The sequence below is a fragment of the Mobula hypostoma genome, chromosome 29, assembly GCF_963921235.1.
Source record: "Mobula hypostoma chromosome 29, sMobHyp1.1, whole genome shotgun sequence".
Classification (NCBI taxonomy): domain Eukaryota; kingdom Metazoa; phylum Chordata; class Chondrichthyes; order Myliobatiformes; family Myliobatidae; genus Mobula; species Mobula hypostoma.
In genome coordinates this window covers 21,148,081-21,175,109 of record NC_086125.1, presented here as the reverse complement: position 1 = coordinate 21,175,109, position 27,029 = coordinate 21,148,081, and the positions used below count along the sequence as shown (strand labels likewise).

Genomic DNA, 27,029 nt, shown 5'->3' with positions numbered 1-27,029 from the left:
AATCTACACCAAGGACATGCCAAGGAAGAATTTTGAAAATCAATTTTCAAAAGGGGTAAAGGGGTTAAGGGTTACAGAGAAAAGGCAGGTTAATGGAGTTGCTATGATTTAATCGTGGAGCAGACACAATGGACCAAATGGCCTAACTCTGGTCCTATATCTTGAGGCTTCATGAAATTCAGTCAAAGGGATACAGCATAGAAATAGGCTCTTTAGCCCATCGATTTTGGGCTGACCATCAACCACCAAATTTACACTAGTCCTACATTACTCCCATTTTTATTTAACATTCTCCATACATTCTTATCAATCGCCCGCCCCCCCGCCCCCAAAACACAGTGGCCAGTAAACTGCCAAACCACATAGTGCCCAGGTACTATGAGACAGCAGTTCGACTAGCTGCATCATAGAGGTGGGAATTAATTACTCTTGTAGCATTTAATAATTCTAAATTAAGTCATGAATTAGTTTTACCAACATGTATTATTAAAAGTCACTGCAGTCTTCAGCAGCATATACAAATAAAAGTAATACTAATTTCCACTCTTTCATTACCTGGAGGGGGATCACAATCATGAATATCTTTTTGTCTTTGTCTGACAAAATGTACTTCACAAATGCCCAGCCTGTGCCGATCAGAGCCAAAGTAATGAACAGTAAGGCACCTTTCAACCTATGGAACAAGTCAGGATAAGGACTGTTAAGATGAGAAACAGCTTGCTCCCCCAGGCCATGAGACTACTGAACTATCATCCAGGTCTTATCACGTACAAAGTACCAGAAGCATTACAACGTTTACGTTTTAAACTTCTATCGTAAATGCACCTTATGATAAATGTCAATCTTCTAGAATATATTTTATTATGTGTTAATTTATTTGTGAAATTATTACTTTATGTGTTGTGTTTGAGTTATTGCATTGTGTTGTGCGCCTTGGTCTGGAGAAATATGGTTTTGTTTGGCGGTATACATGTATATGGTTGAATGACAATAAACTTAAACTTGAATCTGGGAATGTTCAGGCTAAATTGTCACGATGTCTTTAAGATGAAAGTTCTTTCAGTGGACAAATCAGGGAGGAGGTATATGAGCTTGAAGGCACACATTTAACATTTTAGGAACAGCTGCCATAAGGTTTCTGAATGAACCATTAACCCACAAACACTACCGTACTTTCTCAAACAAGTGCAAATCTGCAGAAGCTGGAAATCCAAGCCACAAACACAAAATGCTGGAGGAGTACAGCAGGCCAGGCAGCATCTAAAGAGTAAGCAGTCAACATTTCAGGTCGAGACCCTAGACTCCCGACCTGAAATGTTGACTGTTTGCTCTTTACCATAGATGCTGCCTGGCCTGCTGAGTTCCTCCAGCGTTCTGTGTGTACGTTGACTGCACTTCCTGCTGTCTTTTTGCACTAGTTACTTTCATATAGTTCTTATTGTAACTTGAGTATTTTTTAATGTATTGGACGTTGCAAAATAACAAATTTCATGACATACTGTATGTCAGTAATAATAAAATTGATTCTGAGTTACACATTAGTTTTAAGCTCAGGACCCAAGATGTCTCAAAGTATTTTACAGCAACTGAAAAACTTTTAGAGCATTATCACTGTTAATATATATGAAAGAGTTTAGCCGTTCTGTTTATAAACTCCCATAAATACTAATCACAACAAATTGAACAATGATAATTAATGGATAAATGAGCACCAAGGAGAACCATACCAATCTTCTTCTACGCCGTCCATCTGAAAAATTGGAGAGGGCACAAGTCCTATTTCACAAAGGTCACAAGTGAAATACAACATCTCTGATAATACCAAATGCATTCAGTGCCGCATTTGAATTAGTCCAGAACTTGTGAAGCTTATGGAATGGGGTTGGACACAGACTTTTTAAACTAGGACAAAATGTTGCCCACTGCTGTCTCAAGCACTGTAGGATTTCAGCAGGATAGTAAACATGTGGCTGTCCAGTTCTCACTGTCTGACAGAAGACAGTACTAGAATTCCCACAGGGAAAATCTTAGCTGCACTGGAACCAGCTTGTCCTAACATGTACGAGTGAGAGAACTGGTACAATGCTGAGAACTTTAGAGCAATGCTTATAAAATCCAGATCAACTTTCCATGCCAAAACCAAAAAAGGCACTTGGGCTTCTGGTGCACAGAAGGTATGGAAGTATTTTTTAAGTCCTCATCCTTTCTCAGTATTATTTATTCACTTTTTTATTATTTGCATGATTTGTCTTCTTTTGCACATTGGCTGTTTGTCAGTCTTTATTAGTATAACTTTTCATAAATTCTAATGTATTTCTTAATTTTCCTGTAAATGCCTGTAAAAACGAATTTCAAGGCAGTAAATGATGACATATTGTACTTTGATGATAAATTTACTTTGAACTTTATACAAGTTTCAACATCATGTTCTGGAGGGCTACATGAACAAAAGAGGGAATCATTGCCAAGTCGAACTCGATAAATACATCAAAAAAACGAATCCTAGACAACTTTGCTTTAGTATGGAGGGATAACCATTTAAATCTTATTTAGTATCCTTGAGACATATCCATCCCAGCCTTGAATTCTTTTGAGAGCAGAAATTAAATTAATGGTTTCTGATGGAAGTACATTCATACACAGTGGGAATGAATGTTTGGTGTGATCACCCAGTACTTGATAAACTGTTCAGTTCAGTCTTTGCCCTGGGCTGGACTCAAGCCCTCAGATGGACATTTTAACACTGCTGGAACTTCATTTCATTTGGGCAAACAAGGCTTGTGCCAAAAAAAATACTTACAGATGGGTAATGTAGTACATCACGGCCCAGCCTTCAATTGCTGATCCTTTGACAGCAATGAAATAGTAGTTTATCTGGAAATAAACACATTATTATAATAGATTCAAATATCTCATGGAACTTCAGGTAAGATGGGCTGGGGTGGGGGAAGGGTTCACAGTGTTCCCACGATGTGGTGCCTCACAGTTCCACCAATCCGGGTTCAATCCTGCGTGGAATCTGCATGCTCTCTTTGTGACTGCATGTGTCCCCTCCGCCAGCCCTCTCCCGCCCCCCACCATATCTCCACACATCATCCCAACAAAATAGGGATCAGTAGGTTAATTAGCCACAGTAAGATGCCTCCAGTGTGTAGGCCAGTGACAGAATCGGGGGGTGGAATTGATGGGGATGTGGGGTCATTGAAATGGGATTGCTGTGATTGGGTAATTGAAGGTGGGTGCAGACCCAGCGGGCCAAAATTCATTTCTGGGCTGTATTACTTCAACTCGAGTCTTGGTATTCAGCTGGGTCATGGTGCAGAAAGGATACTCGTATTTTACCTCTCATCCATCCAGGTGTTATAGGACAGAGGGTTGGAATCAAGTTACATGTATAAATCAATTATATATTAAGTACGTCAACACTTGGGGCTTTACAAACTTTTAATCCAGGCATCTGCTAAAGCTATAAATAGAGTAAATAACTGGGTAATTCCCATCAGTCAAGGCTGGCGATAAGAAATGTTGAAAATGACAGAGACCGACTTCACACTTCTAATTCGTCTGGTGATCTTACCACACTTCCTTGTGAAATTACCCTGCTTTCATTTAGAGAATTAGTAACAGCTTCCATCTCTTTCCTTCACTCTATGTTTTACCATTTTGGCTTGCTCTATTAAAAGACTGTAGTAAGCCCAGGCACACACACCCTGCCCCCTCCCACTCGGGATGGCATCGTTGTCAGCAGGCATTCATTTTAATTCATCCATTTGTACAAGTTTCAAATGGTCAGAGGTGAGTTTGACAGAGACTACTGAAACACAGATTGTATTATCACTTAACCTCCTTTCGTCAGCATTTTCGATATTTTCAAGACACCAGCAAAGATAGCACCTAATTTGTTTTGAAATACAGTGTGGAATAGGCCTCTTCAGCCCTTCGAGCTGCAAGCCCCCAATTTAACCCTCGCCTAATCACAGGACAATTTACAATGACCAATTAATCTGCCAACTGGTACTTCTCTGGTCTGTGGGAGGAAACTGCAGGAACCGGAGAAAACCCTCACATTCTACGGGGAGGAAGTACAGACTCCTCGCAGATGATGTTGGAATTGAACTCTGAGCTCCAGTGCTACCATGGTAACCAATATACTCCATGATTACTCTTGATAAGTGGTGGCCAGCAGCCTGTTGACTCAGCCAGCTCCATCATAGGCACAACCCTCCCTACCATCAAGGACATCTTTAGTAGATCATGCCTCAAGGCTGCCGCACACATCATTAAGAACCCTTACCATCTGGGACGTGCCCTCTTCTTATTACTACCATCAGGAAAGAGGTGCAGGATCTTGAAGACCTACACTCAACATTTTAGGAACAGCTTCTTCTCCACTCTCATTATATTTCTGAACACTACCTCACTGTTTCTCTCTTACACTTTAATATTGTAGAAGTATTATTTTTAAACATCTTGTACTATACTGCTGCCACGAAACAACAAATTCCATGATATCTCTCAGTGATAATAAACCTGATTCTCATCACTGGCAAAGTCACCTGTAAAACTGTGATGTTGGTGGAGCTGGGCTGGTACATTTTCTGTAATAATGGATATTACTTGCTTTACCACAATACACTTTCAATTCCATTATAACTGTTCCCATGAGCCCAGTGAGTTTAATGGCTGTGGGAAGGAAGATGAAGCAGACAAGTACTGGAACCTGGTTTCAGCTGCACACCTAGCCATGCTCAATCTCAGCAGTACATGGATTTGTGGATAATGATGAGTTAGTGTACGACTTAGCAAGCCGAACCAAATGTTAGGTGCTTCCACAGCCTGCGGCTAAATGAAGGTCTGGTGATAGATTTCAAAGTCAGGATGGTGTGAGACTTGAGGGGAACCCAGAGGTGGTGGTGCCACTATGTCCCTGCCACCCTTATTCTTCTTGGTAATAGAAGCTGCATGTTAGGAAGTTATTGTAGGGAAAGCATCAACAAGAACCTGCAGCAGATGTGGTAAACAATGTACATTGCAACCAAAGTGCACAAGTAGAAAATTGTTAGCATGATTGATGGGGTGTCAATGAAGCAACTTCTTGGTCCTACATAGTATTGACTCCTTGAGAGAGATGTTGCTGCAGTCAGCCAGGCAAGTAGAGCATACATTATCGTGCTCCAGGGTCAGTGGTGGAGAAAAGGGCTTGAGGTACCAAGCAGAGAGATACTCACTGCCCAACACCAAGCCTCTGACCTACTCATATAGTCACAGTTCAGCTGAACCTCCCCTCCCCACCTCACCCACCCTATGATTTGGATGAGAGAAAAAAATCTGACGTTCAGTACCACTACTACTGCCACAGGTAGGTGGTTAGCTTTTCTTTTGTTAGATAACCATTGCCTGGCATTTATGATGTGTGAATGCTTTTTCTCTTTGGTCCTAATGATCTAATTGTCAGGAAACTATTCAGGACTTGCTGCCTGCAGGTGGGGCCACTTCACCTGCTGAGGAATTGAACACAGTACAAACAGGTAGACACGAGGAAATCTGCAGATGCTGGAATTTCAAGCAACACACATAAACATTGCTGGTGAACACAGCAGGCCAGGCAACATCTCTCGGAAGAGGTACGGTCCACGTTTCAGGCCGAGACCCTTCGTCTGGACTAACTGAAAGAAGAGCGAGTAAGAGATTTGAAAGTGGGAGGGGAAGGGGGAGATCCAAAATGATATGAGAAGACAGGAGGGGGAGGGATGGAGCCAAGAGCTGGACAGGTGATTGGCAAAGGGGATACGAGAGGATCATGGGACAGGAGGCCCAGGGAGAAAGAAAGGGGGAGGGGTGAAGCCCAGAGGATGGGCAAGGGGTATAGTGTTGTTGTTACGGTATTGTTGTGCAAAATGCTGATGAGCTTTCATCTTGAAAATTGTGTTCTGTGTTAGTCAGCCTGCTATAGGAAAGATGCCATTAAGTTGGAAGGAATGCAGGAAGGATATTGCCACGACTCAACGGGCTAAATGAATAGAGTGAGGATGAGCAGTCTAGAAACTCCTTCATCTGCGTGTAGGAAACCAAGTGATGATCTTATAGAGGTGTCTAAGATCATGAAGGGCCTAGATGGGGGTGGTGGGGGGGGATGCGCACAGTCTTTGTCGGGGGGGGGTGGGTGGAATTAAGAACGAGAGGGCACAGGTACAAGGTGAGAGAGGAGTGAGTTAATAGGAACCCGAGGGACGACACTTTTCACACCCAGACGGTGGTCTGTATAAGGAGTGAGCTGCCAGAGGAAGTGATTCAGGCGGGTACATTAACAACATTTAAAAGGTGGACAGGTACATGGATAGGAAAAGTTTTGGGATCTTGGTCAGTATGGACTGGTTGGGCTGAAGAGACTGTTTCCTTGCTATGTCTCTGACTTTGCGCAAAGAGCAAATTTTTACCTCCACTAAAAGGAATCATAAACCCCTTCCCACCTAAGCCAAGTTTTAGATCTGTAAATCTGAGCATACAGTGAGCAATGGTAAACTGTGTAAATGAAGGTGCTGCAGTGGAACGGGACCAATATTTCCAGTACGGGCAAGTGGACAGTGATTTGAAAAGGAAAAGAAATGCTCTTCACTTATATCCTTCCCCAATTCATCCAGCAATGGACAACTGCTACATGCCTAAACTCAATTAATTTGACTGAACTTCTGAGACCTTCCGGCTTGCTCGTTCCTGTACGATTTTTGGCACACCAGTTTTCAGATCTAGGCCAATAAAATAGCTAATCAAAGTGCTGCTAGTGGGAACAGGAACCTGTTTGAAATAAATGCTTTCAATTACAATGGACATTTACAAAATGGAGAAGGTAACAGCATCTGTTAATCATAAGTTGGAACAATTTGATTCATACTGGGAAAAAATGGTTTAACTACATAACACCTCATAGGCCTGATTTTATTCTCACAAGTCAATGAATATGTTGTAAAAAAAAAATCACTCCCTATTTTGTACATAGTTTTGTTCTTTTGATTGTTCTTTCTTTCCTCTCCTTTCTATAAGTGTATGCATCAGATAAGCATTATGTGGAGATTTGTGACAAATATGATTATATGATATATATGTACAGTATCTGAAATACATCTTACAGAAATGTTTGTTTGATGATGAACTTCAATAAAAGATAAATTACAAAAAAAAATAAATGCTTTCATAATGTAGCCTTGTACTTACAGCATGGAAGAGTATGGAGATAGACTTGGTGAATGCCAGGGCAGCCATCAGCCAGTGGATTTTAAACACGTTGTACCTAAAAGACACATTATGCTGCATAGTAATTTTGTAACAATAACTCAAACTCATTTAACAACAACAATGACTTTAGATACAGACAGCAGAGAGGAGATAACATGCATACACACTCAGTGACCACTTTATCAGGTAACCTGCTCAATAATGCAAACATCTAATCACCCACTCACGCGGGAGCAGCTCAATCATGATCAACAAGGTTCGGTTGTTGTTCAGACCAAACATCAGAATGGGAAAGAAATGTGATCCAAGTGACTTAGACCATGGAATGACTGTTGTTCCCAAACGAGGTGGTTTCAATATCTCAGAAACTGCTGATCCTCTGGGGTTTTCACACACAGAGTTTACTGAGATTGATGCGACAAACAAAAAACATCCAGTGGGTGGCAGTTCTGTGAGTGAAAATGCCTTATTACTGAAAGAGGTCAGAGGAGAACAGCCAGACTGATTCAAGCTGACAGGAAGGCAACAGTTACTCAGATAACATTATAACAGTGGTGAGCAGAACAGTATCTCTCTATGCACAACACATCGAAACTTGAAGCGGATGGGCTACCGAAGCAGAAGACCACGCAGGGTTTCATTCCTGTACCTAATAAAGTGACCACTAAGCATACTGCCCATTACTTTCAGGCATAAAGACTAAAAACTTTTTTTTCAAGAGCAACACTGCAAATATTCCTCCCTTCCTTTATTAAGTCCCTGTTCCAGAGAACTCTTAAACAAGCAATACTTGCGTGGATATCTGGAATTGGTATTCTTGGAAGTGTTTTTTGTAAAAAGTCACACAATTCCCCCTCCCCCCTGTAAAGGTGACTCAGCATCACCCAAACTTCAACCTTACTATTCAATGTTTCAACTACATTCTAACAGGGTGCATCACCAACTGGTACGGATTGGCCACTGCACAGGATTGGGAAAAGGCTGCACAGGGTTATAAACTCAGCCAGCTCCATCATGTGCACTAGCCTCCCCACCATCTAGGGCATCTTTAAAAGGCAATGCTTCAAAAAAAAAAGACAAAAAAAAGCAGGCATCAATAAAGACCCCCACCACCCAGGATATGCCCTCTTTCCATTGTTACCATCAGAGCAGTGGTACATGATCCTGAAGGCACTCAATGTCTTAGGAACAGCTTCTTTTCCTCTGCCATCAGACTTCTCATCGGACAATGAACCCATGAACACAACCTCATTTTTTTAAAAACACTACTTACTTAATTTTTAAAATACATTTCTTATTATAACTTTGTGTATTTTATGTATTGCACTGTACTGCTGCTGCAAAACAATGAATTTCATGGCATGTTGTGATAATGGGGGTGCCACGGAAGCTCAGGGCACCGGAGTTTGGAGTTCAGTTCCAGCACCACCTATAATGACTGCATGGATTTCCTCCAAGTGCTCCAGTTTCCTCCCACATTCCAAAGACATACCAGTCAGTGCGTTAATTGGTCACTTTAAATTGTCCTGTGATTATGCTAGGGTTAAATAGGGGGGTTTGCTGGGTGGTGTGGCTCGTTGGGCCAGAATAGCCATGCTGTATCTCTAAATAAAATCAATAAATTAAAACCTGATTCTAAAACGAGAGCATTGATTAAAACATAAGCTGTAATCCTTGTTCAGTTCTGTATTATTAAAATCAGTAAAATGAAACACGATTAAGAAACATTTTGAAGTTTAAAAGAGAAATTATTAAACATACTTCAGTTGTCAAAAAGATTTTATGTGGATTTGAACCATAGATTAGCCAAAGCTAACTGGTTTCTTTATAATAGTTCCAACCTTGTAACAAAGGCAGAGGGGCCATTAACATAAATGTGCTGCAAATAAACTCTTCAATTACCCAACCTGCATTTTGTATGACAAGTTTATAAATTGATTTCTCATGGGAATTTAAGGGTTCGGTAGTGAAATAGTGGCCATGTTACTAACTTGTCTAATTACCCTCTGACACAAATTAAAGTCTCTTGTCAGCGGCTCAGGAACTAAACCTCAACTCCCAAAGTAAATCTGAGATTTAAATAGCTGGTATTAGATGTGGTTCTCAGAAAAAAGGATTGCAGCAAAAATACATTTAATTCAGAATGTATACATCAATCAGGAAGCAAGCTTGTATACGTCCACAAACCCGCAGCAATGTAGCTATTTCTTAAGTTCCTTCTGAAGCAGCACAGCTAGGTCAGCTAATACTGACCTCCTTAGAGAGAATAACATCTCAATGAAGAGACATACTACAGTACGACCTTTTACACACACAGACACATGTGCCACTTTAAATACTAGGCAGCAAAGAAGCTTTACCTGTGCTTCAGGAGGAGGTAAACCCAGAACAAGGCTGCAGTAAAGAAAAACCCAGCCATAACCAAGTACAGCAGAGGCAACGGCATTTCCCCAGCAGATAGGTAGTTCTGAGGATTTCTTGCTGTAATCTCAACCTAAGAAGCAAGATTTAAAACATAAGGGTACATTTACAATGGCAACTATAACTCAAATGTGTGCTCAAGTGTTGGGCCAATCAAGGATTAAAAGAAATGGGTAATTAAAATTAGTTTTCGGTCATACCTCAGGATGTTTTATCAAAATTGTTGTACAAATGAAAACTTGGTATTGTCTATTGGGAACCATGAAGTCAATTGCAGGCTGAAGCTCAAACTTTATAAAAATCTACATTTTAAAATGATCAAAGACAATTTATAACAAATAATCCAATAAATTAGGAAAAATAGTGGGGTTACTACAGAGGGAGAGAATGCACAAACTATTATACCCTAGTTAAAGTTTCCATTTATTGCTCCTGTTTCACATATTTATACAACTTGTTTTATTATAATAGTGCCAGTAACTTTATACAGTCTTACATAAACATGCACCTCACACTTTATGTTAAGACTGTTTAATGTTATTTCCTATATAGAAGTGTAAGGACAACAAAATAATTGTTATCCTTGATCCGATGATGCACAAAAAAAAACAAAAGAACACAATAATAATTTTAAAAACACATACCTACATATAAGTACTTAACAAGGCTTAGAAACATAGATTGGCTGTATGTTCATTAAGTTGTACATTAAGTGACTGAAAGGAAATAACAAAGTAGTGGTGGAGTTGGTGGGTGAAGGTGTTGATCAGCCTTACTACTTGGGGAAAATAACTGTCTGAGTCTGGTGGGTTCTGGCATGAAAGAAGGGGGACAAATAGTCCATGAGCAAGATGTATGGGATCCTTCATGATGTTACTGGCCCTTTTCTGGCACCTTTCTGTAGATGTCCTTGATGGCAGGTACGCTGGTGCCAGTGATCCACAGGGAAGTTTTGACAACCCTTTGTAGATCGTTCCTGCCCGTGCAGTGCAGTTTCTGTACCAAGCAGTTATGCAACTTGTCAGGATGCTCTCTACTGGGCATCTGTAGATTGATGCGAGTATGGATGTACTAAGTCCTGCTCTCTTCGGGCTCCTCAGAAAATAGAGGCATTGGTGAGCAGTCTTGACTGTATAGGATGTGTTAACCTCTCATTCTTCAAGCCATGTCAGTCAAGGGGTTGTGCTAACATAATTTTGGAACTGTATGTGCTGAATCGTAACTACATGTGCTGTGTGTGACTCTACGTTTTGCACCTGACAAAAAAAAAAAGATTGCTGTGTTCTGTGTTTCACAGAGACATGGCTCACTCTGGGCACACCAGTAAGACCCAAAGGTTCTCCATACACAGGGTGGACCAGATGAACCAGACTGCTGATCCAGAGAATGCAAAAGGCGGGGGTCTGGGTTTCATGATAAATTCTGTGGTGCTCAGACACAGCAGTCCTGTTGCACTCTTGTTGCCCAACCTGAAACTTCTAGTGATTACGTGCCGACCGGTCTACTTACCTCTGTGACCACAGTTTACACACCACCAAAAGCCGACGTTAATCAGGCACTCGAAATATTGAATACTGCCATCATCAAACAAGAAACAGCCTACCCTGAAGCTTTTCAAATCATAGTTGGGGACTTCAAGTCAGGTTTGTTTGAAGAAATTTCTGCCTGATTATTATCAGCGTATAACCTGCAGCACCAGGGGTCCCAACACACTCAACACTGCTATACTATGATTAGGAATGCCTACCATTCAACGTCTGGGCCACATTTTGGGAAAATGTGATCACTTGGCCGTCCTCCTCCAACCTGTACAGGCAGAGGATAAGGAGCAAAGCTCCAGAGATAAGGACAACAAAGAGGTGGTTGCAGGAGACGGAACAGCGGCTATGAGGTTGCTTTGAGACTGTGCACTAAGCCATGTACAAGTACTCAGAGGATCTGAATGAATACCCCACAGTTGTCAGGAACTTTGGACAGTATTAACAAAAAAAATTATAGACAGGTGTGTCTCCACAAAATCATTCACAGACTTCCCCAACCAGAAACCCTAGATCAACCACGAGATCTGCGATTTGCCGAGGATCAGAATGGTGTATTCAGGTGTGGTGACTAAGAAAGATACAAGAGGTCCAGGTATGATCTCTGGAAAGCTATTAAAAAACGACAACTCTGTACCAAACTTGAGTCATTGAAGGACGCTCGACAACTGTGGCAAGGCTTGAATGCTATTACCTCTTACAAAGTGAAACCAAGCAACTAGGCGACAACAGGCCTTTGCTCCCAGATCAGCTCAATGTCTTCTATGCAAGTTTTGACCATCAAAACATGGGGGAACCTTCACAAACTCCCACAGCCCCTGACGTCCTTGTGATTTCAATCTCTGAGGGTGACATGAGAACATCTTTCAGTAGGGTGAACTCACAGAAATCATTCAGCCCAGATGGGGTACGCGGCCAAGTATCAAAGACCCATGCTGGTCAACTGGCTAGAGTATTCACCGATATCTTTAACATCTTGCTTGTACAATCTGAGGGACCCACCCATTTCAAGCAGGCTTCAATTATACCAGTGCCTAAGAACATGGCAACCTGTCTCAATGACTGTCGTCCAAAAGCACTTACATCCACAGTAAAGTGTTTCAAGGGGTTGGTGATGAAAAGTATCCACTCCGGCCAGAGAAGCGACTTGGATTTGCTCCATTTTGCCTACCGTTACAACAGGTCAACGGCAGATGCCATTTTGTTGGCTTTTCACTCAATCTTGGAACATCAGGACAGTGCAGATAAATATATATATATTTATCGACAACATCTCAGCATTCGGTACTATCGTCCCTCAAAACTAATCAGTAAGCTTCAAGACCTTGGCCTCAATATCTCCTTGTGCAATTGGATCCTCAATTTCCTCACTTGCAGACCCCAGTCAGTTTGGATCGGCAGCCCACAATCTCTATCAGCACAGATGAACCACAAGCCTGTGTTTAGCCCCCTGCTCGACTCCCTTTATACTTGTGACTGTGAAGCTTGTTGTGTATTTATTATTTCAGTAGTATTTAAGTAATATTGTAAATATATTGTGTGATTAAGATTCTGGTTCATTTAAATAATTCATTACGGGTTATATGTAAAAATACTTGAATTGCATATATGGTACATACGTGACTCGTTCAAAGTAAAAAAACACTAAGACTTGCATTTCAGGCTCTCCACCTTTTCCTTTACAATAATTTAATATTTTGGAGTTACAAAACACAACATGGTTTAGCATGGCTCCAATGCCATATTTAAGTTTGCTGACAAAGCCACTGCCGTTAGCTGAATGGTGCCACAACACCAACCCCTCACTCAATGTCATCTAGGCCAAGCAGCCGATTATTGCTTCAGGAAGATGAAACCAGAGGTTCATGAGCCAGTCCTCATCGGGGGAATCAGAGGTGGAGAGGGTCAACAAACTTAAGTTCCTCAGTATTATAATTTCAGAGGATCTGTCCTGGGTCCAGCATGCAAGTGGCATTATGAAGAAAGCAGAGTAGTGCCACTACTTCCTTGGAAGTTTACAAAGATTTATCATAACATCTAAAACTTTAACAAACTTCCACAGATGTGTGGTGGAGAGTGTAATGACTGGCTGCATTACGGCCTGGTATGGAAACACCAACACTCCTACAAAAAGTAATGGATACAGCCCAATCCATCACAGGTAAAGTGCTCCCCACCATTGAGCACATCGAAATAGAGCACTGTCGCAGGAAGACAACAATCATTATCAGGGAGCCCCACCACCCAGGACATGCTCTCTTCTCGCTGCTGCCATCAGGAATAACGTACAGGAGCCTTAGTACTTACACCATCAGGTTCAGGAACAGTTATTACCTCTTTGAAGCAAAGGAGATAACTTTACTCAACTTCCCTTGCCCCATCAATAAACTGTTCTTACAACCTATGGGCTCACTTTCAAGGACAATTCAACTGACGTTCTCGATATTTATTATTTTATTTCTTTTGTATTTGCCGTTTGTGGTCTTTTGCACATTGGCTATTTGTCTGATAAAGTTTAAGGGAATGGGGGATTCTCAGATCCCTGTAAACAATGGATTAAGTACTATGTCTGTGACTGCAGTGTGTTTGAATAATGTCTCACAGCTGCTTTCTTTGGAGCAAGATAAGCGTTAAAGTTCGCCCAGATCCACATAAGATGTCTCTGGGCTTTTCACACCTTTTGATTTTGACACAAAGCAGTACCTGATGGAAATTAGACAGAACATTCCTTTTTATTTAAAGCATAAGTTTGACGGATGTTCTTATTTTTGTAATTAAGTTGTGGCTCCAGCAAACCAGGTAGGACATTCTTTTCCTTAATTAAGGTGGCTGGAGTGTCTAACAAATTGATTATACTTTTGTATCAATAGTCCATTGACTTGGCCGGAATAGTTATCAAACTGATTGTTCTCTGTATCAATAGTCCATTTTCTTGACCAGAATGGTTATCAAACTAACTATTCTTTTGTATCGGTGGCCTTATAACTTCTAACAATTCTGACATTGGGCAGTGAACTTGTAGAACCGCCAAGGAGATGAGAAAGATTCTCTCTCTGATATCGGGTCCAAGTTCACTCACTGGCTGAGCTCGAAGAAATAAACTGGTGAAAAGATAAGTAACGATCTTTTTGTGCTGTTGTGATTTGATCCAGCAAAGTTACGTTTGCATGTCCATCCTGCTGGGTGTGGTCTTTCACAGACTCTATTTGTGTTTCTTGGAGTTACTGTGTATGCTTGCAGGAAAACAAATCTCAGGTTTGTATATGGTGACTTTGATAATAAATTTACGTTGAACTTCAGCTCCTTAGGAACAGTGATTTGATTAGCTGAACACATGTATATGGTTGAGTGACAATAAACTTGAACTTATTTAAACTAAGCAGTTAAGAAGTACTAATTGTGAAGAGAACTACTCCTTTGGAGGCCAGAAATAGGGGAAGAGACATCGATTTGTTGGTATAGAAGCAGCGAAGGTACTTAGACCCTTGAGTCCACTATTAAATCACGAGTTTTCTTAGCTCTGCTTTGGTTCTGATAAAATGCAGGAGGAATTCAGCAAGTACAGCAGCATCTTAGGAGGGGAATAAGCAGTTGACATGTTAGGCTGACACCCTTCATCTGGATACGCTTTTGAGTTTTTTTTTTAAATGAAGAGTTAAAGGCTTTCTATCCTAACCTCTGCCCCTTCCTCCAAAGTACTTACAGTCATATCGAATGAAGCCATCTGATTCCCTGAAACCATGTCATGACAGTTGTGAAAGCTAAGGGTATAAAGCCCCTCCTCAGTTCGGGATGGAATTTTCATAAAGAACTGCAAAATAAAAAAAAGTTATTGTAATAAAGCCAACATTTAAATTTAATTTTTAATTTTCAAATAGATGTTTGAAATAGATTAAAATAGACACAAGATGGTGGAGGAACTCAGGAGGTCAGGCAGCATATATTGAGGGAAAAGGACAGAGTAGACATTTCAGGTCAAGACTCTTCATATGGATTAAAAGATAGTAGGGAGTCTAAAAAGAGGGAGGGAGAAGAGCACGAGCTGTCTAAAGATAGGTAGGTCCAGAGGTAAGGAAAGAGTTGAATTTGATTCCTCCTTGGTATATGCTAAAATATGTAACACAAAATGGAAGCTTAATGCACGTATGCATTTCTAAATGACAATAAAAGAGGACTGAGTGTTCTCATAATCTAAAAAGTTTGTAAGATAAAATGGCGTTAGTCTGGGATGTGGGAACGTTTTGAGAAAGTACAAGAGAACCAGTCCAGTGTACAACCTTGAGTAGCTACCGTAAAAAAAAAAAATTTGTCTGGTAAAGTATTCCTGTAAAGGGTCTTGAAAGGTATCAAAAAGTGGCAACTTTTTGAGCAAGTGGGAATCTTCTTAAGGGTGGGCCGTTACTAGTGCCCAGAACCAGAAATAGAGACAAGGACATCAAGAAGGAGAGACTGGAAAAGCTGTCAGATATTGGTGGATCCCTCTGGCAGCACATTGTGTGGCATGGCTTAGTGATTGATTGATAAATACCATTTTGTCTCTTTTACTAATTTACTAACATGCTCTACCAGTCTGTTGTCACCAGTATAATCTTCTATGCAATGGTGTGCTGGGGCAATGGCATCAACACAGGTGATGCCAACGGGCTCAATAAACTGATTAGAAAGGCTGGCTGGACTTTCAAAGGAATCAGACTGGACACTCTGGAGGCTGTAGGAGGACAAAGGTCCCTACGGAAAATCCTGGCAATTCTTACCCTCTGCATGCCACCATGGCTGAAAACAGAGGAGCTCTTTTAGTGATAGACTAAGACAGCTGCGCTAAACTGGATGCCAGATTTAAGGACTGGACAGCCAAAGGAATAATGCAATATAATGAAGGAAGGAACACTGTTCAGTTTTGAAATGCTCAAAGAGAAACACTTATTAGAAAAACAAGACTTTTACCAGTATTTACAGATGTGACAGTATGTTAGTATGACGGTTAAAAATGTAACCAAGCGAAGTACATGTCTGATAGAGCTATTTCAGACAACAGTAGTAGAATCATTTCAAGCGTGTATAAGGGTTTGTCAAATCTTAAAACACATTCGACTTCATACATTAAAACAAAATGGGAGAAGGAAGGAGAGATAATATCTGAGGAAGAATGGACAATAATATGGAGGTATCAATGGAAGTGTACCAGTTCACAGAAATGGAGAGAGTTTGGATGGAAAAACTTGATAAGATGTTTTATTACACCCTCTCAGAAATCCCATTATGATAGTAACCTCCCTGTTTGCTGGAGAAATTGTGGAAATCAAAATGCAAACCATTATCATATTTTCTGGGAATGCCCCATTATCAAAGACTATTGGAGTGGGATACATAATGCCCTACAAGATATCTTTAAATGTGAAACACCCTTAGAGAGTAAGACCATATATTTTGGGTATATACCTCAAGAACAGTTGAAAAGAGATAAATATTTAATGAATGTACTGCTGGTGGCTGGTAAAAAGACCCTTACCAGGAAATGGTTATCACAGGAGAGCCCTGCTTTAAATGCATGGATGGAAATTACAATGGACATTTACAAAATGGAGAAGATAACAGCATCTGTTAATCATAAGTTGGAACAATTTGATTCATACTGGGAAAAATAGTTTAACTACGTAACACCTCATAGGCCTGATTTTATTCTCACAAGTCAATGAATATGTTGTAAAAAAAAAATCACTCCCTACTTTGTACATAGTTTCCTTCTTTCAATTGTTCTTTCCTCTCCTTTCTATAAGTGTACACCTCAGATAAATATTATGTGGAGATTTATGACAAATATGATATGATATATACAGCATTTGAAATACATCTTATGGAAATGTTTGTTTGATGATGAATTTCAATAAAAAATAAATTACAGAAAAAGTCAGCTGTGCTAATCCAAAGAGCGCTATATGAGATCATATGAGTATCTGACGAAGGGTCTCGGCCTGAAACGTCGACTGCGCCTCTTCCTATAGATGCTGCCTGGCCTGCTGCGTTCACCAGCAACTTTGATGTATGTTTCATATGAGTATCTAACCATTTTTCTTTGTTTTATTCTTTACACAATTACATAAGTAATTTTTATAACCTTTTACAAATGTACATTGCCTCCTTTGTTTAGATACCACTTGCTGCTAAATCAGAAAAGAACAAGAAACCATTTTTAAGAATATTTTCATGACACCAGGTGAGGAGGGGGAGTGAGGAAATAGTGACAAAGGCTGAGGTGAGAGGTGGAGGTGACAAGGAGTTGATAATGGTGGAATCTGATAGAACAGGAAGGTGGAGCATGGAACTGAACAGAGGAGGTGGGAGTACAGGGAGATGGTAACCAAGGGGAAGAGTGTCTGTGCAATGGGCACAGAGTGGGTGGAGGAAGAGAACAAAACAGGGCGACAAAGCTTTAAAATGAAGATGCTTACCTTGAAGTTGTAGGAATCATTCGCTTTTAGCAGTTTAAAAACTTTTTCTTGTATTTGTGGTTTTGCCTGCTAGGGAAGAAAAGAAATCATTGAAACCAGAAGACTGAACTCCAGTGAACAGGCAAACTGCTGACGGATCTGTCAGTCATTCACAGGCCGCTACCAAAGGCACCAAAAGGTAGCCTGCACTAAAAACTCAACTTCTCAGTGTGTCATGCACTTCAGTTCCCTTTATACAAATACATAGATTAGCGCAGTCTATGTATACAAGATAATCTGCTGAATTTATTGTGTTCTTTATGCTTTTTAATGCTGCATCTGATTTGGAGGAACAGCGATTTTCTTCTCCTTTACTCTTGTGTACTGACAAATGAAATGAACATGGATTATTAACAATTCTCACTTGACAGGCATAAAAACTCATTAACCATCAATTATCCTGTTGTTGCGTGTAGGGCCATGCAGATTATATTGTGGTCACTGGGATTCACTCACATCAGCTACCACTTCTCCTGCAATTGTAAGACATGGCAACAGGTAAAGTACAACTTAAGCCAGTTGGCATTTCAATTCTCTGCATTGTTAATCAGCTGCTGTACCAAGCTCTACCTATGCTTGTCTTGTTTCATACAGAGGCAGTACTTTGGATTATACAGCCCCTTTGTTCCATTCCTGATCAGGGACGACTTAGTTTCTAGTTCTCCAGATTCTTCTCCTCACCATTCACCCAAGGCTTAAGTTGAGAGAGAAGACCAAAAAAGGCAGCATTATCTTTGTGTGCATTCATGTGTAGACCCATGTAACTCAAGTCTAGCCTTTATACACACTTTCTTTCCCCTCTCACAATAACTCCTTGCCTGTTCTCCATCTTCTTCTGGTGCTCCCCTCCCCACTTCTTTCGTCTAAGGCCCTCCATCCTATGATACTCCCCTTCTCCAGCTTTTTATCTCTTTTGTCAATCAACTTCCCAGCTCTTGGCTTCATCCCTCCCCCTCCTGTCTTCTCCTATCTCTGACTATCTTTTTTTTCCGTTAGTCCTGACGAAGGGTCTCGACCCGAAGTATCAACTGTACTTCTCCCTATAGATGCTGCCTGGCCTGCTGTGTTCCACCAGCATTTTGTGTGTGTTGCAGGTATCCAATGTTCTCACTTTACAGACTGGTGCATGTTTATGAAATGTAAACCAACATACACACACAAAATGCTGGGGGAACTCAGCTGGTCAGATATTATGAAATTTATTTTAAGATCATGTTAGGGGGAAGGACAATTGGCATCCAGATCACAGAAGTGAGCAACTGAATCTTGGATGATGAACGTATTCTGGGCCTTTCAAAATCCTTCCAAGCTTCAATAATAAACACCTGACTTGTCTGGAATAAAGCACCAATATGCCACATTGCATATTAAAGCAGAAAAATAGCAACACCGTCTCAGGCTTACTGAGAACCAGACCTGAAAAGTCATTTCATTCTCCCTCCTGGCACTTATCCTTGTAAGCGGAACAAGTGCTACACATGCCCTTACACTTCCTCCCTTACCACCATTCAGGGCCCCAGACAGTCCTTCCAGGTGAGGCGACACTTCACCTGTGAGTCGGCTGGGATGATATACTGCGTCTGGTGCTCCCGATGTGGCCTTCTATATATTGGCAAGACCCGACGCAGACTGGGAGACCGCTTTGCTGAACATCTACGCTCTGTCCACCAGAGAAAGCAGGAACTCCCAGTGGCCACACATTTTAATTGCACATCCCATTCTGACATGTCTATCCATGGCCTCCTCTACTGTAATGATGAAGCCACACTCAGGTTGGAGGAACAACACCTTATATTCCGTCTGGGTAGCCTCCAACCTGATGGCATGAACATTGACTTCTCTAACTTCCGTTAATGCCCCACCTCCCCCTCGTACCCCATCCGTTATTTATTTATATACACACATTCTTTCTCTCTCTCTCTCCTTTTTCTCCCTCTGTCCCTCTGACTATACCCCTTGCCCATCCTCTGGGTTTTCCCCCCTCCCCCTTTTCCTTCTCCCTGGGCCTCCTGTCCCATGATCCTCTCATATCCCTTTTGCCAATCACCTGTCCAGCTCCTCGCTCCATCCCTCCCCCTCCTGTCTTCTCCTATCATTTTGGATCTCCCCCTCCCACTTTCAAATCTCTTACTAACTCTTCCTTCAGTTAGTCCTGACGAAGGGTCTCGGCCTGAAACGTCGACTGTACCTCTTCCTAGAGATGCTGCCTGGCCTGCTGCGTTCACCAGCAACTTTGATGTGTGTTGCTTGAATTTCCAGCATCTGCAGAATTCCTGTTGTTTGAAGTCATTTCACAAATCTGATTTCTGCCAACTAATCCCCAGGACTAATGAAATCCTTTCTTTTTAAATCTTTTTATTGAGTAAGTATACAAAAAAGGTAAGCCATATAAACATTAATACAATGTTAAAGTATAATAAAATTCCAAAAGATAACAATACCAAAAAGAAAATACTACAAACAATGTAATTTAAGCATAAGAAACCAAGATAACATAATAGTATACTAGATTTTATATATATCAATGGAAAAAAAGAAAAAAAAACCCCCAAAAAAAACCCACCGTGCAACTAACTAAAAGCAAAGCAAAGCAATGGGCTAACTTGAAACCAAACAGAGTTAAACTTAAAATCACGTCCTCAATCCCGACCTCCATTAAAACAGTGAAAAAAAAAACAAGAAGGGTAAATATTACATTAAATGAAAATATCGAATAAAAGGTCCCCAAATCTGTTCAAATTTAAATGAAGAATCATAAAGGTTACTTCTAATTTTCTCCAGATTCAAACATAAAATCGTCTGAGAAAACCAAAAAAAGGTAGTTGGAGCATTAAGCTCTTTCCAATGTTGTAGAATACATCTTTTCGCCATTCAAGTAAGAAATGCAATCATTCTACGGGCTGAAGGGGAAAGATTACTAGAAATTTTAGGTAGTCCAAAGATAGCAGTAATAGGGTGAGGAGAGATATCTATATTTAATACCTTAGAAATAATATTGAAAATATCTCTCCAAAAAGTTTCCAAAGTAGGGCAAGACCAAAACATATGAGTTAAAGAGGCTATCTGCCCCGAACATCTATCACAGAAAGGATTAATATGCGAGTAAAAACGCGCTAACTTATCTTTGGACATATGTGCTCTATGAACCACTTTAAATTGAATTAGGGAATGTTTAGCACAAATAGAGGAAGTATTAACTAATTGTAAAATCTGCCCCCAATCATCCACAGAAATGGTAAGCCCCAATTCCTGTTCCCAATCTACCCTAATCTTATCAAATGGAGCTTTCCTAAGTTTCATAATAATATTATAAATCATAGCCGATGCACCTTTCTGACATGGATTAAGGTTAATTATCGAATCTAAAATATATATAGGAGGAAGCATTGGAAAGGAAGAAAGTATAGTACTTAGGAAATTTCTAACTTGTAAATATCTAAAAAAATGTATTCTTGATAAGTTATATTTATTAGATAATTGTTCAAAAGACATAAGGGAACCATCTAAAAATAAATCCAAAAACCGTAAAATACCCTTAGTCTTCCAAGTTTGAAAAGCGCGATCCGTAAAAGAGGGAGGAAAAAATATGTTACCTAAAATAGGAATCGCTAACCCGAATTGATTAAGATCAAAAAATTTTCTGAATTGAAACCAAATACGCAAAGCATATTTAACGATCGGGTTAGAGACCTGCTTAAGGCGTTTCGAATCAAAAGGAAGAGATGAACCTAAAATAGAACCAAGTGTATAACCAGGACTAATGAAATCCTGACTTTCTGCTTATTCTTGTTTGATATGTACTACTGTATCATGTTAAGCCATCATGAAGTTATTTTACCACGTGATCAATTTTAGTTAAGAGCCCATCTCATGCAACACTAACCTCTTTAACAGGCTTCGCGTTTCCTTTGATTGGTTCCTTGCTCTTTTTATCATCTGTTCCTCTTTTTCTTCTGGTTTTACCTAATAAGTCAGAATTTCAACATGAGAAGCTTTGCTGCACAAAAGTTAATGCTTCTGGGCAAATGTTTCTTCTAATTTTTACTCTGATTGCCTAACTCCTCATTTTGAGAGTGTAAGCCATGATATTTCCTGGATCCACAGAAGTCCAACGATGTATCTTAACCTAATCCATTTAATACTGATGTCCCAACATTGGAAGCAATGTTACTACCAGCTCTGACATCTGCATGTTATGGATTGGGCTGGCAAGGGTTTAAATAGCTCAATCAACCAGATATTGTTTTGGTACTGAAGGCTTTCTAAAAAGCTGATTGTGTTGAGTAGTTCCAAGAAAAGCTAATGTAATTGAAATTCAAATATCAGCACAGCAGCTCCATTTCAAATCAGGATGAATATTTTAAAAAAGGTCTCCAAATTCTTCTACAGTTTATCAGTAAAAGCTGGAGAGGGTTTTAAAGGGAGCCAATTCCATCACGGGCACTAGCCTGCCCATCAGTGGGGACACCTTTAAAAGGAAATGCCTCAAGGTGGCACCATTCATAATTAAGGATCCTTATTATCCAGAACGTGTCCTCTACCATTGGTGAGGAGGTACAGGAGCTTGAAGACACACACTCAGCATTTTATGAACAGCTTCTTCCCCTCCACCATCAGATTTCTGAATGGTCCATGAACCCATGAAAACCACCTATTATGCTCTCCTTATTTTTAATACAACTTAAAATATGTTTCTGCCTTTCACTGTACTGTTGCTGCAAAAGAACAAACCTCATGACATCTGTCAGCGATAACAAACCTGATTCTGATATTTCAGTACTGCTCTCAAATGAGAGCTAAGATCTTAAATGACAGTTCTAAGTAGTTTGATTTGTGACTAAGTTAAAGACAGAGGAAAAAAATGCAGCTCATTACCTGAAGTTGGCACCTTCTGAGCACCTCCTTTTGGCTCTTTGCTCTGAGCTGGTTTGCTTTCTTTCTTTACACTTGCTGCATCGCCATTATCCAGCTCCTTCCCATCACTCAGTTCTGTTATTAACAACCTGCTTTGTTGACCAAATTTCTTCATAGAGACTCTGTGGGTGCAGAATTTCAACCTTACTTTCAATTTAACGCAATTTTCTTAAATTTAAGTGGTGACCCACGTGAGATACTGTCGCAGAAGTTGAACTCAGATCATTTCCATCCGTGAAACAAGGAAATGGCTGTAAAGTGAATCGACCTGTTCATCCCTTTCTGTTCTCAGATGAAATTCGCATAGCTAACCATCATCCAGCCCAGGTACACAATGTTCAAGTTTAATTGTTACTCGACCGTATGTACACAGCAATATAGTTATGATAGAAGATGCAGTCACAAAATAATATTAGCACAAGTTCTTGAGTGGCATACTGAAGATTGATGGTGCATGGGATGCTGTCCATGAGCCATGTTTCTGCAAGAACAAGCATGCAGCAGCTCCTCGACTTGTGTTGGGCCAATCCAGCTTGCCTTCGTAATGAACACAGGAGTTGATTATGTACAGTTAGAGTAGAATAGAAACTAAAGCAGTCAGTTCTACCCAAATAGCAATAGAAACCATGCTGTTCTCACATGATCAGAAAGTTAATGCCATTTGGATGCAGAGAAAATCTACCTCACTGACAGCAGAGCTTTCAATATTTCAATTTAAGCACACTAGCTATGGGCAAGTAGTTTGTACACTATCTCAAAATAGGCCATTGGTTATCAGTGAAGAAACTCAGAAGCTACACGAGGAATTTATGACACAAATGCAGGCCAGGCAGCATCTATGGAAAAGAGTACATTCAACGTTTTGAGCCGAGACCCTTTGGCAGGACTGGAGATAAAAAGCTGAGGAGTAGAGTTAAAAGGAGGAGGGGAAAGAGAAACACAAGGTGATAGGTGAAACATCTTTTCTTCCCCCGTTTTCCACAGGGATAGCTCCTTGTCCATTCGTCTCTCTCCCACTGATCTTCCTGGCACTTACCCTTGCAAGTGGAACAAGTGCTACACCTGCCCCTACACCTCCTCGCTCATTAACATTCAGGGCCCCAATCAGTCCTTCCAGGTGAGGTGACACTTCACCTGTGATTCTTTTGGAGTCATATTCTGTGCCCAGTGCTCCCGGTGTGGCATCCTGTATATTAGTGAGACCCAATGTAGATTGGGAGACTGCTTCACCGAGCACCTATACTCCATCTGCCAGAAAAAGCAGGACCTCCCAGCAGCCACCCATTGTGATTCCACTTCCCATTTCCATTACGATATATCCATCCATGGCCTCCTCCACTGTCGCAATTAGACTACACTTAGTTTGGAGGAACAACATCTTATGTTCTGTCTTGGTAGCCTTCAACATGAAGGCACGAACATTGATTTCTTGAACTTCTGGTAATTCCACACTGCCCCCTCCTCCCCACCTTCACCATTCCCTGTCCCCTTTTCTCTGTCTCACTCATCTTCATGACTGCCCATCGCCTCCCTCTGGTGCTCCTCCCCACTTTTCTTTCTTCCATGCCTTCTGCCGTCTTCTATCAGACTCCTGCTTTTCCAGCCTGTATCTCTTTCACCGATCAACTTCCCAGCTCTTTACTTTATCCCTCCCCCTTCAGGTTTCATCTACCATTTTGTGTTTGTCTCTCCACCTCCCCCCCCCCACCCTTTTAAATCTTCTCCTCAACTTTTTTTCTCCAGTCCTGCCGAAGGTGCTCAGCCCAAAATGGTTTTTCCCATAGATGCTGCCTGGCCTGCTGAGCTCTTCCAGCATTTTGAGTGCGTTTCTTGGATTTCCAGCATCTGCAGATTTTGTCTTGTTGGTGAAGAATTTATCAATGCACTTCAACCTGGATAAGTGTAGGGCGATGCATTTGGGGTCAGGTGAGTTAGCAAGAAAATACATTGACAACTGCATTGGCGCTGCTTCCTGCACGCATGCTGAGCTCGTTGACTTCATTAACTTTGCCTCCACCTTTCACCCTGCCCTCAAGTTTACCTGGTCCATTGCTGACACCTCCCTCCCCTTTCTAGATCTTTCTGTCTCTATTTCTGGAGACAGCTTATCTACTGATGTCTACTATAAACCTACTGACTCTCACAGCTATCTGGACTATTCCTCTTCTCATCCTGTCTCTTGCAAAAATGCCATCCCCTTCTCGCAATTCCTCCGTCTCCGCCGCATCTGCTCTCAGGATGAGGCTTTTCATTCCAGGACGAGGGAGATGTCCTCCCTTTTTGAAGAAAGGGGCTTCCCTTCCTCCACCATCAACTCTGCTCTCAAACGCATCTCCTCCATTTCACGTACATCTGCTCTCACTCCATCCTCCCGCCACCCCACTAGGAATAGGGTTCCCCTTGTCCTCACCTACCACCCCACCAGCCTCTGGGTCCAACATAATATTCTCCGTAACTTCCACCACCTCCAACGGGATCCCACCACCAAGTACATCTTTCCCTCCCCCCCCCCTCTCTGCATTCCGCAGGGATCGCTCCCTACACAACTCCCTTGTCCATTCGTCCCCCCCATCCCTCCCCACTGATCTCCCTCCTGGCACTTATCCCTGTAAGCAGAACAAGTGCTACACATGCCCTTACACTTCCTCCCTCACTACCATTCAGGGCCCCAGACAGTCCTTCCAGGTGAGGTGACACTTCACCTGTGAGTCGGCTGGGGTGATATACTGCATCCGGTGCTCCCGATGTGGCCTATATATTGGTGAGACCCGACGCAAACTGGGAAATCATTTCACTGAACACCTATGCTCTGACCGCCAGAGAAAGCAGGATCTCCCAGTGGCCACACATTTTAATTCCATGTCCCATTTCCATTCTGATATGTCTATCCATGGCCTCCTCTACTGTCAAGATGAAGCCACACTCAGGTTGGAGGAACAACACCTTATATTCCGTCTGGGTAGCCTCCAACCTGATGGCATGAACATTTACTGCTCAAACTTTTGCTAATTCCCCCACCTCCCCCTCGTACCCCATCCGTTATTTATTTATATACACACATTCTTTCTCTCTCTCCTTTTTCTCCCTTTGTCCCTCTCACTATATCCCTTGCCCATCCTCTGGGTTTCCTCCCCCTCCCCCTTTTCTTTCTTCCTTGGCCTCCTGTCCCATGATCCTCTCGTATCCCTTTTGCCAATCACCTGTCCAGCTCTTGGCTCCATCCCTCCCCCTCCTGTCTTCTCCTATCATTTTGGATCTCCCCCTCCCTCTTTCAAATCTCTTACTAGCTCTTCCTTCAGTTAGTCCTGACGAAGGGTCTCGGCCCGAAATGTCGACTGTACCTCTTCCTAGAGATGCTGCCTGGCCTGCTGCGTTCACCAGCAACTTTGATGTGTGTTACATTATAAATGATAAATGTTAAAATACAAGAGGAATAGGTGGATATTGCCATCCATGCTCATAGAAGGCACAAGGACAGATATTGATTGACTAAGTCAACATACAGCACACCGAGTAGACAGGGATACATGTACTCTGTGAAATGTTGAAAATATAATAAAGCACCAAACTTCAAACCTATTTTTTCTACACCCTACACAGCTTTATGTAAAAGACACAAAGGATATATAGAGTATACAGCATTAAGGGTCAGCTATAGGTTTCACAGACTAGCAACAGTTACAGCATGTGATACAAGATGAAAGCTCCTGTAGGCATAAGAACTGCAGCAGAGAGATTCCTGAACTTCACATGATACATATCCAAGCTACATAAATAACCACACTTGGGAGTATTGAGAGCATTTTTGAGGAACTAAGAAATGATGTGCTGGCATTGGAGAGGTTCAGGAGAATGACCTCCGGAACAAAAGGTTAATGAATGAGGAGCATTTGATGGTTCTGTGCCTGTACTCACTAGTGCTTAGAAGAATGAGGGGATCCTACCTAAATACTGAAAAGGCTTAGATAACGTGGACGTGGACAGGATGTTTCCTGTGGTGGGGGAAGTTTACGACCAGAGGGCAAAGTGTCAGAATACAAGGCCGTTCCTTTAGAACAGAGATGAAGAATTTCTTTTGCCAGAGGGTGGTGAATCTGTAGAATTCATTGCCACAGATGGCTGTAGAGACTAAGTCATTGGGTTATAGTTTTGATTGCTAAGGCTGTCAAACATTATGGACAGCAGGCAGGAGACTGGGGTTGAGAAGGATAATAAATCGGCCATGACGGAATGGTGGGGAAGACTTGATGGGCCGAATGGTCTAATGCTGCTCCTATGTCTTTTGAAAGGAGTATTACCCATCCACCTGCTCCAGCCTCATCTGTGGAAAGGTCTGTAATTCCCACATTAGCCTCATTAGTAATCTCAGAGCACAGCAAACCAGAGTTCCCAGCATGCCTCAGGAGAGCAGCGGCGGAGCAGACAGCAAGAGACA

General features: G+C 41.4%; 1 protein-coding gene across 1 annotated transcript in view; it reads right to left on the bottom strand.

The window, feature by feature from the left end:
- Window positions 1–27,029, bottom strand: part of LOC134339506 (protein GPR108-like) — an 86,102-nt gene that overhangs the window by 19,001 nt on the left and 40,072 nt on the right. Inside the window, exons 5-12 of the mRNA XM_063036090.1 lie at window positions 22,556–22,716; window positions 21,564–21,643; window positions 17,642–17,710; window positions 14,896–15,003; window positions 9,594–9,727; window positions 7,213–7,288; window positions 2,801–2,874; window positions 556–673 (exon numbers count right to left, since the gene is read on the bottom strand). Of these exons, the coding sequence (XP_062892160.1) occupies window positions 556–673; window positions 2,801–2,874; window positions 7,213–7,288; window positions 9,594–9,727; window positions 14,896–15,003; window positions 17,642–17,710; window positions 21,564–21,643; window positions 22,556–22,716 (820 nt within the window). The remainder of the gene's footprint in view (window positions 1–555; window positions 674–2,800; window positions 2,875–7,212; window positions 7,289–9,593; window positions 9,728–14,895; window positions 15,004–17,641; window positions 17,711–21,563; window positions 21,644–22,555; window positions 22,717–27,029) is intronic.